Source organism: Cheilinus undulatus, linkage group 3, assembly GCF_018320785.1.
Source record: "Cheilinus undulatus linkage group 3, ASM1832078v1, whole genome shotgun sequence".
NCBI classification, from domain to species: domain Eukaryota; kingdom Metazoa; phylum Chordata; class Actinopteri; order Labriformes; family Labridae; genus Cheilinus; species Cheilinus undulatus.
The window spans coordinates 17,843,020-17,860,147 of NC_054867.1; the positions used below are offsets into that span (position 1 = coordinate 17,843,020).

General features: G+C 38.7%; 1 protein-coding gene and 1 non-coding gene across 2 annotated transcripts; both read right to left on the reverse strand.

The window, feature by feature from the left end:
- Positions 1-8,580: 8,580 nt before the first annotated feature.
- Positions 8,581-16,351, reverse strand: LOC121506686 (cytochrome b-c1 complex subunit 1, mitochondrial). The gene is made up of 13 exons (XM_041782524.1): positions 16,233-16,351; positions 13,571-13,711; positions 13,352-13,438; positions 12,742-12,871; positions 12,259-12,457; positions 11,946-12,025; positions 11,731-11,846; positions 11,333-11,476; positions 9,781-9,941; positions 9,566-9,651; positions 9,397-9,485; positions 9,206-9,281; positions 8,581-9,120 (listed from the first exon to the last, which is right to left on the reverse strand). The coding sequence occupies exons 1-13, from the start codon at positions 16,293-16,295 to the stop codon at positions 9,056-9,058; spliced, it is 1,437 nt and encodes a 478-aa protein (XP_041638458.1). The 5' UTR covers positions 16,296-16,351; the 3' UTR covers positions 8,581-9,055.
- LOC121507587 lies at positions 11,109-11,228 on the reverse strand. Its single transcript, XR_005991737.1, has one exon. It is a non-coding gene; the product is annotated as a small nucleolar RNA SNORA26 (small nucleolar RNA).
- Positions 16,352-17,128: the final 777 nt, after the last annotated feature.

Sequence of the window (17,128 nt, forward strand, 5' to 3'; positions counted from 1 at the left end):
TGATCAAATCCACCTCTGGAAAAACAGAGGTGACTCACTGTTGAAGCTACATACTTTGCGTAAAAGCATGTGTTCAATAAGCACATCACTGTTAGTTGTTCTTTCAGTGATTAATCTTTTTATTGAGCACTGGGCCTGGCAGCTTTTTGTATCAATATAAACATATGGCTATGTATTGATATTCATTTTAAAATATATAATTACATCTATATCTTATAAAATTGATATATTACCCAGCCAAAAGTCAATATAAGGTAATGCTGCACAATTAAACCATTATATAATCACATAAGATCCTGCAGTTTTTGTATTAAGCAGGAATTAAAAGGTTTTAAAAAATATCTGTTGAAAGTCCTTTAAGTTTACAACAGTGCCAATATTTCACTTTGTAGAGCTGCCTTTATTTTCAAAACAGGAAATATATATTTTTGGAATATATGAAGTTATTTTGAAAGCAGTGCAGTAAAACCTTCAAATGCTGGTTTATGCTTCACAATATTTGTTTTGAGCTGAGAAATTCACTCTTCAAAACTATCATTATTCTCTACATTTTCCTTGATAATCAAGCAAGCAGACACATTATGCCTTTATTTATTATATCACATTTGCAATATTGTCCAGTGTAATCATGTTATTACCAAATTGAGCAGCACTTACATAAGGTATCTTGCATAACAGTGCTTCCAAAAGTGGGACCAGGGGAGATATTTACAATAAATAAAAACCCTAAACGTAATTTTTAGAAATTGCAACGATAGATAGCTAGATAGCTAGCTAGCTAGCTATCTAGATAGCTATCTAGATAGATAGATAGATAGATAGATAGATAGATAGATAGATAGATAGATAGATAGACAGATGGATAGATGGTCCCTGAACTAACAAAACAAAGCCAGAGTATTCATTATACATGTCACTTTGTCATAACTTACTTTGTCTGATCCACTGAACCAGTGTCACTGTGTAAGTGGTATTTAATTAATGAGTAAAACTTTGTTAAGGGTTTTAGTGGACCTTCAAAGGTACCCTAAATCTGTAGTTGTGTCTGTGATGTCCTGTTAAACTGCATTAAGCTGTTATGATCATCTTTTGCACAACCTTTAATCAAATGTTGATATTTAGTACAACAGCACTTCCACTGGCTTGTTACTGCTTTAATAAAACGGAAATTACTTCAGCAATTGGTGCTCCAAAGTTAAGCTTATGCAACAACTATGAGGTACAATATCTGACAGAGGCATTAGGACTAGCTTAAGTCCAAGTTTATTTTCTTTAATATTAGCAACTGTAGCAGAAACACTTGTCGAGGCTGATCTGTGAAGCAAATTTAAATTTAAAGTGAATAAGCTATAAAAAGATCAGGATTTTCAGAGGACTGCACTGGTTACATAAAACAGAGGGGCTCTAGTTAAAAGTTTGTGATAGCTGTCTTATGATGAAGACTTCATAAGACTGTAGAGGTGTTTTTAGTCATTTAGATACCCCAGGAAAAGAGTGATATGAAGAACTTCTACATTTTAGCTGAAAGTAATCATAGCTATCGAAAATTATCTCTCTCTGTAAACAGATGGGAAATAGCAATGCTTGCTCATCACCTCTTAATTAACAGCATAAATCAAAGTCTCCACAATTGTTGACATGGCTCAAGTAAAAGCGTAATCCTTCAGTGATCCTCTACTTTGTTGATGTGACATTTCTAATGGAATGGAGGTTTTTGAGTGCTTGAAATCATTAGGGTGTCTAGGGGTCCTTTTGATGCTACTTTATACACTGTTGGGACCCTATTTACATTCTCAGTTCTCATCCAGTTTATTGAAATACTTTTTGATGTATACCTCACTTCTGAAGCACACCATTGCTCTAGGCCTTGAGGCCTCTTGGAGCATGAGACCCCAGGTAATTACCTACCTCTGTCTACTGGTAAAACCACCCATGCAGACTCTGCCATGTTGAGTGGGAAATGAAGCTTTATTTTTGTAGTTTAAGGCCTGATTTCTACAAAAAGCATAAGTATGGCTTCCCTGTGATTTATCACCTGATAAATCACCAATGTTAAATACATTGTTCTGATCCTAATTCTGTTAAATAATCTAAATGTGCAAGGATTATTACTTATTTTTAAGCCATTTAGCATTGTTTCAGTACTTGCATATCTGCTGCATCGACCGTTTAGACACTAAGCTGCCACAGCTTGAAGTGATAGAAGAAATAATTCCAGGTCATGTCCAATTTAAAAAAGAACAAATTCAAATGTGATTCAGATGAGCAGTTTATTTCACTCTGTTGCTTCACATTTCATGCTCACTGCAGGAGCACAGATGAATCATGCCACAGATATGAGACTAATGAAGAGCTGATAGTGCATCAGACTCGAAATAGCTGCAACTTGTTTGCCAAAGTTATCAAGTATTAGTGAACAAAGGTCTATAGAAATGGCCGCTTCTTCTCTCAGAGGTCAATATCCTGCTCATGTCTTTGTCCTGTTATCATATATCAGACAACGCTGTTGGTGACGCAGGCTTATGAGGCTCAGACCCATTCATTTGTGCTTTATGGGTTTGCTGATGCTTGTAATTATACTAAGCATGCCTGATACCAATGCAGAGTGAAATGACTTGAGAAAAATAGGATTATATTATTGGATTTAATTGCACAGCCTTTCCTATAAACACATGCAGACACAGGAGAGAGATTTCAGAGCCTGATCACAATTTCTGACCATAGGGGATATTTTTGAGACAAAAGACCAGCTTCATCTTACACTGTTTGTGTTGTAGTTTTTTATGTGTACATTTTCTTCTTGTTGACTTCTGTTTCAGGAGTCAGTCCATGTATATAAGCTCTAAAGGAAAGATGCTGACTGCAATGGCTGTTAACATGTGAACTAACAATGTTTCTAAGCAGGAGTCAGTCTCACGGTGCAGGAAGTGAACTCCTCTGTGAGGTGAGATTTTGTCCATCAAGCTCCTCCTGATCTTATTTCCTCTTTCCTATTCGTGCCATCAGTTCCGCATTGGCGGCTGCCTTGGTCCTCATGTCCTGGTTCTTGGCCAGGTCTATGAGGACACTAAGGATGCTTGTGGGAACGTCGAGGGACAGAGCAAAGCGGGACCCCTGCTGGGCTCTCTTTGGCACCTGTGAGGCTGGCCGTGGCGCTCGTACTAGCCGGAGCATGGCCTGATGCTCAGAGCGGAGCAATGAGTTCAACACGCCACTGCGGTCCAGGATGCCGACAGCCAGTGCACCTCTCTGTGTGTCTTCATCAAGTTTGGCAAGAGCAGGACTGCTCCTCACACACCAAGGCAGCAGCAGGGCGAGGCAGAAACACACACTCCTCATGGTCAGGACTCTGTCTGCAGGGAGAGGGGAGGAATGCATCGGTGGGAGGCTCTAAATGACAGAAAGATGGTGCTGCAAGAACTCTCTCCATTATAAAAAGCATCAGAAAATCATCTTTACGACCAAAAATCTTTTTAAAAGTATGGTGCATGGCTTAGATAAAGTATGTGTAATTTTTTTTAAAATAGGGAATTCAGTCTAACATAAAACAACCATATAATTACATTTATCTACCAATGCGCAAATAGAGATCAAGCATCCCTTTACTGTGCAGTAGATCTAAGATATTTCTGTCTTTATTTGTGCCAAAAAGACATAAAAAGTGAAGGAACTATACTATAAATGTGCTCATGTGCAATGAAAAAATAATGGAAGCTTGTATAAGTAACTTCCCTAACATTAAAACGGCATGAATCTTCAAAGCTGTGCCACAATTTTACATGCAAATAAAGGAAAGAGTATACAATCTTCAAATTTGCAATAGCTTGCTTAAAAAGCCTGGAAGCTTTGGAGTAAAATCATTCAGTTTTCTGCATAATTTAAAAAATTTTCCACTTTTCCTTAAAACAAATCCAGTAGTTTGACACATTTTTTTCATAAACGTGTTCAAGACATTATTATAACTCAATAAAAGTAAAATGATCATTACTGTAAAATGTCAAAATTCCAGTTAATACTTACTTAGTGTCACCACTGTGGAGAGTTTGTAACTTGACAAAAAGGCACTTCTTCCTCGACTTGATTTTGACCCTCAGATATCCAATGTTTTTTTGTTTTTGTCTCCCAGCTGCTTCTTCTTCCTCGTTTTCTCCTTGTTCTGTGAGATGGGGAATCGACCTATGTGGCACGCAGTCAGATGTTCAACTGGACTTCTGCCTGCTCTCCACGACTTTGTTTTTATCCACGTCTGTCTTCGATGTGACACGGCCCCTTCCGCTCTCTGTTTTATCTTTTACATCTCAACACCCCATCACCCTCCCCTCATTTCATCTCATTTCCTCCACACTCATTGCAGTCTTTCTCCTGCTAAAAATAACATGATGGTAATCACAATAGTTTGTCCCTAATGAATCGGATGGTTGCCCCAGTCTGCAGTTAAAGCACACGGCATCTCCATTCAGAAGTTAAGTGACAACATGCTGCAAACAAAGTAACAATATCACCCTCTTATTATGATGGTAGGATTTCACATTTTGACAAATATTCTCTCTTACTCTGACGGCTGACCTGTGGATCATATGATAAAGAAGAAGAGAATTAATATTCATTAACATTCAGGTATATTTCTGAAACAGCCTGATTGTCATACACTTGAAAGAATAGCTGATACTTTATCTTATTGTCAAGCTATGTTGTAAGTTTGGAGGGGAATATTACCCTGCTACTACCCCCAGGGTTCTCTGCTGTTTCAGGATTATTCAAACTCAGCTGGTTTTCAGCCATTAGCTTCCATAGACGCTCCAGGTCTCTGAACTCTGCTGGAGGAGTATATTCCAAAAATCTATGGCCTCAATTGGTGATTCCATAACATTGGATTGGAGCCCTATCTAATAATCACGCACAGCCACGTCACAAACCTGGGGGTAAAAAAAAGCAGTTCTACATGAAAGAGCAGGCCTAAATTCCTCCACATTGCTGAGACAGTGATTTAATTTTACAAGGAGTATTAATTGGAGCAATGGACACTAAGAAAGGGGGCGTTCGTTAGAGTTTGTGTAAAATGTTAAAATGGCAGGAATGTGATTCCTAATAAATTAGAATAAAAAAGGATGATCTATTTTGCTCCTTCTGTTAAATTAGGAAATAGGACGCTTGATATTAGATCCATAAACCTTTATGAGCTTTTTTATGTTGTAAACTTTGAACATTTGCTGATATGGAATGAAATTCATTGAACATATGCATGTTGTATTCTGTGTTGTTGTTACATTTTCTTGTTGAAAAACTGTCAAACAGCATTGTTTCACTTACAGGAACATAATGTATTAATGCACCATTTTTTTTCTATTTACAGACCACAGAAGGAGAGGAGGAGGTGCTGGGAGGTTAGAATCAGAAAAAAATCCCCATGAAAACAAGGAGGAAGAGGCTGTCAGGCCCAGGAGGAAGGGCTGAACAAGACGCAGCTTACCTCTCCTGACTCACTTCCAGCCCAGCCCATCAAGGGACTTACCCTCATCTAACTAATGATATATAAATATTACAGCCTCATTGTGATAGTTGGGCCCTCAGGGTCTCTCAGGATTATGAATCATCTGTTACCCTAAAAATAAACAAACCTGGGTCACACAAAGGTCATGTGGCAGCACATACAGTTGTCCTTTCCTGGGTTGTAAACAAGTGTGACCATTAGTGTCACTGATACACCATGACGCAGGAGTGCACATGCATGTAAGATGATGCAATCTCTGGTTCAAGACACAACATAGTGTACATGTCACAGCAGGTTGAGGTTATCGTTCAAGTACCTCCTGATGTAGGCCAAGGATATGGTACATTTCATACAGGAGGCTCTTATCACAATTACTTTAATCATTCAGATCAGTGTGATTTATCTGCACATTCAAATTGGAGATTGGAATCAATTCTTAAGATGTAAGCACAAGAGATGAAGCAGTTTGTTGTAAATGTCCACCCATCTTCTTCTGCTTATCTGGGGTCGGGTCGCAGTGAGATAATATGGTAGTGCTGATATGATGCACTATATTTGATTATCAAATCTTTGTTTACCCTTGAGCACTTTTTCAACCTGACTTTATTAACGCATGTTCTGTTGTAACACAAAGACATGGTCTATCCTAAATTTAGGCAGTGATTACCTTTAATGCAGATAATTGCTTATAGAAGCAACAAAACAAAACGCATCTTAGTTTTATCTGTTTTATATTGTAGAGCCCCTGCTCTTAAAATGGTATGAGCCTTAACTTTTTAATAGTAATGTTGTGGTTGGGCCCCTTTGACTAGGACAGTCATGTCAGTTTGTAGAACCACACCTTGACCTGCAATATTTTTATTCAGTCTGCACAAAAGCTTACCGGAACAAGGCCAATGTTAGGCTGGGTGTACACGTTGTGATTTTCAGACGATTTAGACACAAATTTTGAGTTTCACAACTCACGCTGACTTGTTGTGTGATCCTGTGTTGTTTGTCTTGAGTGGACAGGGGGACACAACAGCCAACCACAGGCCAAATCACTAGCTGTTCCTGACTGTTCTGGATTTCTGGCATGTTTGATATCTTGGTCTTACAAATGCACTCACTCAGAACCATGGGCAGAATCCCCATGGTTTTCATGAATTGTCATGCAGTACTGTTAACCTTTGATGAGAAAAAAGTGGTAAAATGCTGATTTTTTTATGGAATAAGACAAAGTAACATGTGATCATTTGCCTTAAATTATGTCTCTTGAGTTAACTGCAGAGGTGGGGCAGTACAAGACTTATTCTCAAGTAAAAGTAGTTCAGTTAAAATTGACTTGAGTAGAGCTAAAAAATATTAGTCTATAAATCATTTAAAATTAACTGAAAGCACTGAGCACTTAGTAGGAACTCTTGACACTCGATGGCTTGTACAGAAAAAAATGACCTTTCATTGCAGTGAAATAAAAGAATTAAATCTCTAACCAGGCTGTTTATCATAAGGTGTTCATTAACCGAAGGTAAAATAGATCAGCTGTTTTTGGATGTAATGTGAAATCATTCTCTTGCTATGTGCTACCTACTGACTGTTGTGTGTTGTCTAAGTCAAACTACTGGCCAGTTTCATTTTGTTAGCAGAAATCTTGGACCTCCTCATTCTGGCTTTTAGTTTTATTTGTTTTATTAAATTCTTGATCCTTTTTAAAATGTTGTGCCATGCAATACTTCCCCCAAAATATACTAGAGTAAAAGTGAAATTACTGATTTTAAAACCACTCCGAAAAGTACCACGACACTAAAAAGCTACTCAATTACAGTAATTTTAGTTAACGTAATTAGTTACTTTCTACCCCTGGGTGCCACTTTGTTAATATCATTAAATGTGTTTAACAGCTCAAGTATTTGGGTTTTTAGGAAGATCAGCACTCTTGGAGGAAAAAGTTCTCAGTTTACAGGAATAAGCTGATAAACAGTTCAAGCTTCACTGCAGCCTTACTGCTTTAAAATATCCCCCATTAACTGGGGCATACTTGAGTGTATTTTTGAATGCGTTTGCAGTTATTCGACCTGTTTTTTTCTGTTCTGTTTTTTTGTACAGCCACAGCGTGGCCCTGGAAGAGAGACCTCTGTTTCAGTGGGCTCTCCCTGCTATAACAAGGATGAACAAAAAGTTACAAGTAAAAATCTGCAGAAGGTGAATTGGCAATCTGTAACGGGGCTTTTCCACTATGGCTTTTGGCCGAGCCAAACGTTGCTCACAACTCAAACTGTAGATCACTTACAAACCCACCATTTAAACTTGTGTGATGTGGCCCAAAATGAAACCTGAAAATCTTCTGGGTCCCAACAAAACCCTCACTTTTACCTCTATAGTCTGCCTTATTTAAAGAGAAATAGGTTTTCGCATTTGCAGAGTCAAAATGTACATTTAACAAGCCCTTAATGTTTGATCAGGCATCTGCAAAGTCACCTTTATTATTCTAACATTTCTGTCTTTAAACCTCCTCCATGAACCACAAATGCTTACTTTGAGACCTTAATGTCTCAAAGGGCTCTGATAATTTCTTACACCAGTTAAACCATGCCACTGGGTCTGTGGATCATACAAACTAAATGATAAAACGTTGACATGAAGTGAAATCCTCTGGCTTCTTCAATTGATTCGCGGACTTAAAATTTTATCATCAAAACATTGTGCCAGTTTTTAAAATTAGGTTTATGGTTTTCATTCACTACCTCTTTTGGCTCACCCGCAGTTTCTGTGGGGCCCACTAGAGGGCCCCAGCGCACACTTTGGGAAACACTGATTTAGAGAAGAAAATAAAGGCATACAGGCAGTGAGACAGCCAAGGAGTAAAAGTGTCTTATGAACATGTGCTTCTCCATCACTAATCAGCCTTTAAAGACACCACTTTTAATGGGCTTTGTGGCTTTACTGAATAGTTCATGTAGCCTTTGAATACTTAAAGTTTAAAGGTTTTTCCAAATTGAGGAATTAAAACAAATCAACCAGCACTCAGTATGAGCTGAAAACTACATAGAAAATAGTACTATAAAAAGTGTTAGGAAACTTTCAGATATCAATAAACTTCATTAGTCAAATGTTTTGGAGTATTTTTATTTTTTGGAATGAGAGCTTCTGTTATGTACAATAGAGGACAGAAACAAACGTTACAGAAATTATAAATATGCTCTTGCTCCAAACTCTGCATTCAGGACTGTGCTGTGTCCTGTAGGTGATTATTTATGATTCAAGTCCGCCCTCTCTCCCCTCCAAGTCAGTACCAGGTAATGAGGGCCTGTGCAGCACAGTCAGAAGATAACTGACGCTCAAAATCAAAGATAACACTGAGGCAACCGGCTAACCTCCCTCATAACTAACTAGGAGTGATCACTCGGCAGGATAAGAGAGGGAGGAGTGGAGAGGAGAGAGGACGGTGGGCTGTCTGTGCTGTCCGGACACCATGTGGACGATCCTCAGGAGTTTTACTCTCGCAGTGATGACAGGGGAGAGCTGGGTGAGGTTGGGAGGATGAGGAGCAAGCTTGAGACACTTGGAGCATCACACCTATTAATCTTAAAACCTGAGCCAGTACATGGCACTGCGCATTCTGTTGTAGTCAGGTAGCTGCTCGCAGGGGCCTGGTGGAGAGAGGCAGGAAGGACAGATTAAGAGACATTTACTACAGCATAGATCCTAAAAAGAATAAAACAACAATGAACTCACCAACAGCTGCCACAGCAGGACACTTGTCATATATGTATTTAGAGCAGACATCACGCACCATCCTGGGGGTCACAGCCTGGAAGAAGAGAAGGATGAATAAAACAGAGTCTTAAACTCAGCACCATCAAGAAGACTTTACATTTATGAATGATTTTAGAAAGAACCCAAGCAGAACTCTAGAGTCAACTCACATCTATGCGGGCATCCCACTCTGCCAGAGGAATACGGCGCCCATAGTTCAGGATGTGTCTACCAATGTCATCACAGATCGGTGTTGTTCCTGCATGATACACAAAGTTGTTGGCTTCTGAGGAGTTTTCACATGCATTGGTGTGAAAGCATGACAGACATGTTACGCACCATTGAGCTGTCCAACCAGGCTGGCTTTCAGGGCGGCCTTGCCCCTAGCTACATCACTGTCCGTCACAGTAGTACACAGGTTCATCCTGCAGGGGGCAGAAAGAGAAGGGCATTAGAGAAATGTAATATTTTTATGAAAAGTCATGTGACATAACAGAGTTTCGGTCCTCTATGGGCATGCATGTGCAAGTTTCTGTACAGAAGTCAGTACTGACCAGGCATTCTGGGACCAGTGCATCATGTCTTCAATGTAGTGCTTATCAGCCACAAAGTAAATACCCAGCAGGCCAGTGTCACTGTAGGACGAGTGGAAGGCCTGGAAGCTGTGACACAATTTCTCCTCCACAGCCAAGCGAGCCAGGCGGCTGCTCAGATGCTGCAGAGAGAGGAGGAAACTCATGTTAACATGCTTATAATTAGGGCTGAACGATTTGGGAAAATCTAATTGCGATTCTTTTCCCCAATATTGCAAATGCGATTTGACATGCGATTAATCCTGAAACTCTTCATCTTAAGTATTTTCCAACAAACACAAACAATAAATCATTATATATTACAACCAACACAATATTAGATAAGGCTAGGGCTACACAATTTTGAAAAAAACATTTAATTGTGATGATTTTGACTAGTATAGCAAATTGGATATTAATTGTTGTATTGAAGGGAAAGGTAATAATAATGGCCCACAAACAAAATAAACCACAGGTGTAAATACAAATCTGCAGCTTTTGACATAATAATCCCACAAATGTAATACATCAACAATTGCAGGGATTTAATAAGTTGGGAGGGTACAAATCTCCAGCTTGTAAAAACTGTAATATTCCCACAAATGTAATATGAGCAATATGTGAGTAATATGTGTTCATTCTTTGTTTGTTGTAGTCTTTTTAAAACTGTCAGTGGGTTCACGTCAGCTCAGCTCAAATCACATAAAGTCAAATGTCATGACAATTTTTTGTTCGTCATGAAACAGGAAGTATTTTTATCAGTCTTGGAACACTGGAAGAACCATTAATCCTAGCAGAGTGGATAAAAATCTGTCAAACAGCACTCTTATGAAATTATAAGGAATGTGCAGAAACACTGTTCACCCAGTTTTTTAAACAATAACTTAAAATTCCTGTCCACTCAAAACTTGCCTTTAGTCACAGGAAGTTTTTACTTTGTATGTTTAAGGCACAGCAATTTACTTTAATAAGGAGAGCCAGCATAGCCTTGTGGTTTTTTTCACGTTAAAAAAAAGTTGTTTTTCTCAGCTCACTATGAACTATAAAATGACTTATGTTTGGATCAGATGGACAACCTCTGAAGGCTTTATTCAAAAAGAACCCTTTGAATTTTGGCGAATTTTTCAAAATTGATTTCAATACACTCCTGTTCTCCATAAAAACAATTCTGCTAAGATTCATGGTTTTAACCACACCTGAAGACTCTGGAAAAACTTGCTGTTTCGTGGTGAACAAAGAAATTGCCATGACTTTGTTTTTGATATGACTTTGATATATTTCAAAGTACATTTCTTTCTACATAACTCAGCTGCTGTCCCTCCCGACAGGTCCAGAGGCAGGGGTGAGACCCCTGACTTGGGTTTAAGAGAGAATTTTAGTCTACCCCTTAATAATGGCCACTTAAGATATTTAAAACCTCAAGTGGGCAAAGCTTACAGGGGAAATACAATAACAATACACCTTAATATAATAATAAAACAGTCAAAAAGTTTTTCTTTTTTCTTTACTGCCTGTACAATAAAATATTTCCAACCTTTCCTCCACCATAAGTGAGGTCAAAGCTGCCAATGATGGAGTTGGCCACCATGAGTGGCACGATGTCTGGGCTGGCAGCACTGGCCCCCTCGACAGCAATGGCAATGTGTGCCAGAGGCAAACCATCATCACGCATACGGATCTGAAGAGAGGAGGAGACAAGCAGATTAATAAAAATATTTATTGTAAGAGAACAAACAAGCTCTCTTGCTGCTTGGCCATAGCCCAATTACATCTGATGCTGACAAACCCTTAAATTAATCTCGAGCTCTTCGTGACTGTTACAGATGTAAGGTTGCAGTCAGAGAATGATGGACTTATGGTCATACCAAACTGAAAAATAACATTTCAATGAGAAGTAGTGGAATAAACAATCATAATCAAGCATCATCTCACCTCACTGCCTGTAAATCTGCAGGGTGACAGCACAGGGACAGCATCCCCCTCATACTCAAACGAAACTCCACTGAAGTGAGTTTTGGCCAAACCGACCAGCTCATCGTGGCTAACACCTGTGGAGTAAACGCATCAAGTTAATGTCCAATCTGTTTAGGTAGTGGGCATTTAATGTGTACCTCCTCAGACTGCATGAGAGCAGGAAGAGGACTCACCTCCAGCAGCAGCTAGCACCATGCGAGGAGCTTTGTAGTGGCTGTTGACATAGTCAACGAGGTCCTGGCGGGTCAGGGTTCTAGGAAAATTGAACACAATTATTGTTGTGAAATCACAAGGTGGAGCAGAAGTGATACATGTTAGAGTTTGAATTTCATTAGGAGAAACTGTTGTTTTGTCATCACTGTGATACTTCTAAAGCAATGGATCTCAATAAGACACCATCCCGTTGTGACAAAGCAGGCCTTTGATCAAAATAATCCAAAAAATGTCACTAATATTTCTAATTGTTCAAGAAAAAAGTTCCTTTACCTAGCGTTGTTAGAGGGTCCCAGCACACTTTGTCCCATGGGAGTTCCCTGGAAGGCCGTGGCATGAAGCAGGTCCAGGCAAACCTCCTGAAGGTTACCCTCGACTTCCTCTAGCTCCCGCAGAACCACACCTCTCTGCTGCTCAATCTCTGCCTCACTCAACGAGCAGCTCTGCACCACCTCTGACAGCAACTCCACCGCTGAGAAAACATGGAAGAAAAGTTCATTGTAATGAAATAAATAAAAGAGGAAAACAAAAACAAAGGAAATAAAATTAAAGTTAAAACAAATAAAGGAGGTGAGGTGCTGAGATATAATGGAGATCACAGCATAGCCATGAATTACAAGTCCACATTAATCCAATAGTTTATTCAATGCTTTCATCTTTCAAACAAGAATTTGTATTTTTGTTGTCCAATGCAGTCTTAAAAGGTTCATTTTAAATTAGGGCAACAGAATCTAATTTCACTGCTTGTCATCTCACCTTTGGGCAGATCTTTGGCCAGAGTCTTCATGTAGTATGCTGTGTGCTCCCTAGAGGTGTAAGCGCTCAGGTGAGCACCCATAGACTCTACCTGCTGCTCCAGGGCCGTCTGAGGATGCTTCTTGGTTCCCTGGAAAACAAAAAAAAAATGTGAACAGAGAACAAGGAAAATGCTCAACTGAAAAATGCCAAGTTGAGTTTTTCCCCTTCAGAAGCACCATAGTTTTATGCTAGTGTTAATATTGTGTGTTACAAGTATTAGCACTTATGTTCAAGGGTGGATGGTGAAGTGAGAGGTAGACCAGACTCTATTATCAGTATGACCTTGTGACAACGTCCACAGTGAAACACTGTTATGGATAAAGATATTTCTTGGGCATTTAAGGTGCAAACTTTGCAATAGGAGTCTGAAAATGACATCACTTTTTGATGAGACTTTTTCTGTCCTCAGATAAATCAACTTCACAGATTTATACATTTAAAACAAATAATGTAACCCTTTCTTATACTTTAAGAACAAACGTCTCTGAGTGTTTAACACTGCATCTCAGCGTAACTTTGATCTTTGTTTGTCAAAAAGAATCATCAGGGTTTTCATATTAAATCTGACCTTAAAAGCCATGTGCTCCAGGAAGAAGCCAGCTCCATTGTTCCTTTCACTCTCATAGCGACTTCCAGCGCTGATCCACAGACCAACCTAAGATAGTGAACATCCCACATTAGAAAGAGGGAAAAGTTAATTTACCATCCAACATATCACACACAGTTCTATAACAGTGAAGTGGGAAGTCTACATGGTTATAGAGAAATCTTTGGACTACTTTCTTACAGTGCAGGTTGCGTGTCCAGTCTCCTCAGATGCGACTCTTAAACCATTATCCAGAGCACTGAGACGGGTTTCTGGGGCTCCCAGCAGGCTCTGGGCATAGCTGACTGAGGCCTGTCCACGCCTCAAAGACAGCAAGATGGGCTAAAGACAACAAGAAGAAAGACAACAAGAAGAAAACAGACCCATTTAAAAACCTCTTAATTAAAAAATACTTAGAAACACAGAAACCTCTGACCATAAATGAAGATTCCACATATTAAAAAAACACTTCATACTATATTCTTGTCCGCTTTAAAGTGAAAGGTTAAGAGATCCAAGTAGGAGATATTATCCTGAAATGTTTTTTTAAAGCTTGCTGGTAACCTACTTTTACATTTAGCATGACAAAGGATGCAATGAGGTTGTATTCGTTTATCAGCTTGTGAGATTTGATATCTCCGAACTTCCATCCGTAAATTGTTTACCATTTTGTGGTTCTCAACTAGTGGGTCAGGGCCCTAAAATAGGTTGCAGAGCTGTTTTCAGTGGGTCACGAGTTTGTCTAAAAGTCCTCTGTGTTGTTCCATCGCTTAAGTTTTTGATCGCAGAGAGGAAGTAAAAATTGCTTTGTAGAATTTTTTCCATAAAATGTCAAAGAATTTTAAATTGTGAATTTACCCAGACTCACAGGAGACTTTCTCTATGATTTTTAAGGAAACATAAGGTTAATTTCCAAAAAACATTCAGGAGATTTCTTTGTGCATTTCCCCAGAAATTTCTGGTACTCTTCTCAGGGATATTTCCTCTAAATCTAAGAAATTTCCAGGACTTTCCAAGAAACTTTCAGATGTCATCTGCAGTAATATTTCAGCAATTTTCAATTGAAATCTTGAGGAATTTTCCTAAAAAGTATTTAGGATTTCAAATGGTATTTCTCCTAGAAACTTTCTTTATATTACATGTCTTGTTTTCTTTAGTCTCTTTGTTCCATTACATTTCCCCAATTGATTTGAAATTATGGAACATGTGGTGGGTCTCTGGGAATTCATCAAAATTTAGATTAAATCACAATATGGCCTGCAGTTTTCAAACTGCAGAAGGTGCACCATTTCTTTAGCCTGAAATGTGTGTCAAAACATCAGTTTGATTTTTTTGCAGCACAGATGTTATGCTCCACACAGGCAATCATTCAAGTGCCCTTTTTTTTTTAATAAGTTGTTTATGTGTTTTTTTCTTAATCAAAATGAGAATGACCTAGAAATGATCACTCCATTCAATGCAACAATTCATATCAAAATTTAGAATAAAAGTCAAAATAATAACAACTGGATTTTAAAAAAATTGTTCAGCCCTAGTTCAATCTATTTTATATTGTGTTAGTTATAATAAAAATGATATATTGCTTGTGTTTGCCGAACAATACATAAGATGAGGAACTTAAAAACTGCATATGAAATCACAAATGCATTGTTGGGAAAAAAAATAACTGCAACTAGATTACTTTCCCAAATTTTTCAGCCCTAATCTCCAGGCCAGACCAGTTGAGAACCACTGAGGTACAGCATGTTTTTTTGTTTTTTTTAATGTGGCTAATTTAAGGTCAGACTGCATTCTAAACATGAGGCAGATGTAAATGTCTTCCCGTTTCTGTTACTATATAAAAGGTACATATAATTCATTATAAATATAAGACTGTAGGCCCAGAATCTGAAGTCTTGTGTCTACATTTTTTCCCATGGAAACTAAAGGGAAGGAGCAGAGGCAGGATTTTATCCTATTGTACTAAAAGTTTTTTCCTTGCTCTTGCTGATTCACAATGTTGTCACAGGACAACACTTTAACCTAAGGCCGGACACTTATATTGACATCAACCACCTTCCCCTATCCACTGAAGGACTAGCTAAAAATGGTCATGTTACATATTTTATACATCAAAATTTAAAAGAATATCAACTTATCAGATAATCCATCACATACCAGAGTAAAAATGGGATTACAGTCTGGAGCTATTTGAGTTTTGTTGACGGTGTTTCCAGGTCAATACTTAGGCATTATAAAAATGTGTATACATGTGCAATATAATTATAATATTTTTCTATTTCAACGTATAAACACACAGCCAAAGCTAATGTTAAAGTAGTCGCTGCATACCTCTACTTCGCCTGTAATCTGAAATCAGACAGTGGCAATTCAGTTCTACAGTTAACACCTAACATGGGATTTAACGACGTATTAAAAATCAGACACTTTCAGTTCATGGATCCTAGTTAACCGCTGTAAGCATCTGATTTCAGCCGCTATGCTAACTCTCCTAGCCAGGAAGCTTAGCTCTTGTGTGAGGGCAAGTGAGGACAAGAGACAAACACCGCAGCCGCTGACCTTGTGAATGTCCAAAGACGACTGGCAGCTAGCAAACTGGATGTAATAACTCACACGCAAACTGTAATTTACACGTCAGATTGTTGTTAAAAGACGAACTGTCTCAATTGACAGGTGACCTTGCATTCACTGCCAGCTAACTAATGCTAACCGGTTAGCTAAGTCCTTCCCGTTTCAGTAACGTTAGGTTGTTAGCACACAGAGCAATCAGCCAGTCTTCTTGAACCTTGACAAAAACCATTACTGCTGTAAAAGTTCGAGTAAAGACAAACTAAAGATCAAAATGGTTTTAATATGTACTCACACTGCGGGTTTTAACGAGGGTTCGACCCACGGTGCTCCCGACTCGGCACACGGACGCCGCCATTTCTAAGTACTGTTACAGAAGACAGCTCGGCAGTTCTGGCGTAAACTCTCTTCTTCGCCGTCACATGAAAATGTTCAACAGCACATTACCGCCACCAGGTGTTCACTTTAAGGTAATACTGCGGACGAAAATCTATTTCGCTTTTTCTTGAAGTCAGGGCTAGTATGGAGCTATTATTGTGGTTTGAAAAGTTTGAGGCTGATTTTAGGGGTGCTCTTGGAGACATTGTAACATGTAGACATCTTTGTAAGTTCCCAGTATACTCACCCTACAATGACTATTTTCCTATGTGTATCCTTTATCAAATTAACAACAATAGAACCAAGTTTTACCCCCCCAAAATGTTTATAGAAATGTTTTACTTGTTGATAGTTACCATCATTACTAGGATTTTCACCTATTTTTACCTGCCTCCCACAGGCCAGCAGCTTTAGCCTGCCTGATCATACAATCATCAAATCATCCTCAGATTTCTAAATGGTTATTTTTTTAAAAAGGAATCAAAACTTTAAAATTATTTAGGGGGAAGAAAGAAGGAAAAACTGCCCATTGTAAAAGTAGATATGCCTACATTATTGCAGAACTTCAACAGAATTTTTATGCAAAATGATTTAATTAACGAAGCTTGGCTAAAGTTTAAGCAAGATGACTGATTCAGATTCATTCATTCATAATTCCCCTTTCTTCCATTCCTTTTCTCTTGTTTCAGTGTAGATGCCGCAGCCCTCCTCCACTCCAGCCACCTCCATTCACGCTCAGCAAAATCTGGTCCTCAAAATCTGACACCTCTTGAGTGTCCTGGTCCAGCTTCTCAGTGTTCTACCCCTCCTCTG

What these genes read in the sequence shown, in the direction of transcription:
- LOC121506686 (XM_041782524.1), bottom strand. Translation starts at nt 16,295, where the DNA reads ATGGCGGCGTCCGTGTGCCGAGTCGGGAGCACCGTGGGTCGAACCCTC. An exon ending in TGGAGCACATGGCTTTTAAG is followed by an intron (nt 12,872 to 13,351) that starts GTCAGATTTAAT and finishes TTTGTTTTCCAG; the next exon opens with GGAACCAAGAAGCATCCTCA. An exon ending in GCAGATTTACAGGCAGTGAG is followed by an intron (nt 11,477 to 11,730) that starts GTGAGATGATGC and finishes TCCTCTCTTCAG; the next exon opens with ATCCGTATGCGTGATGATGG.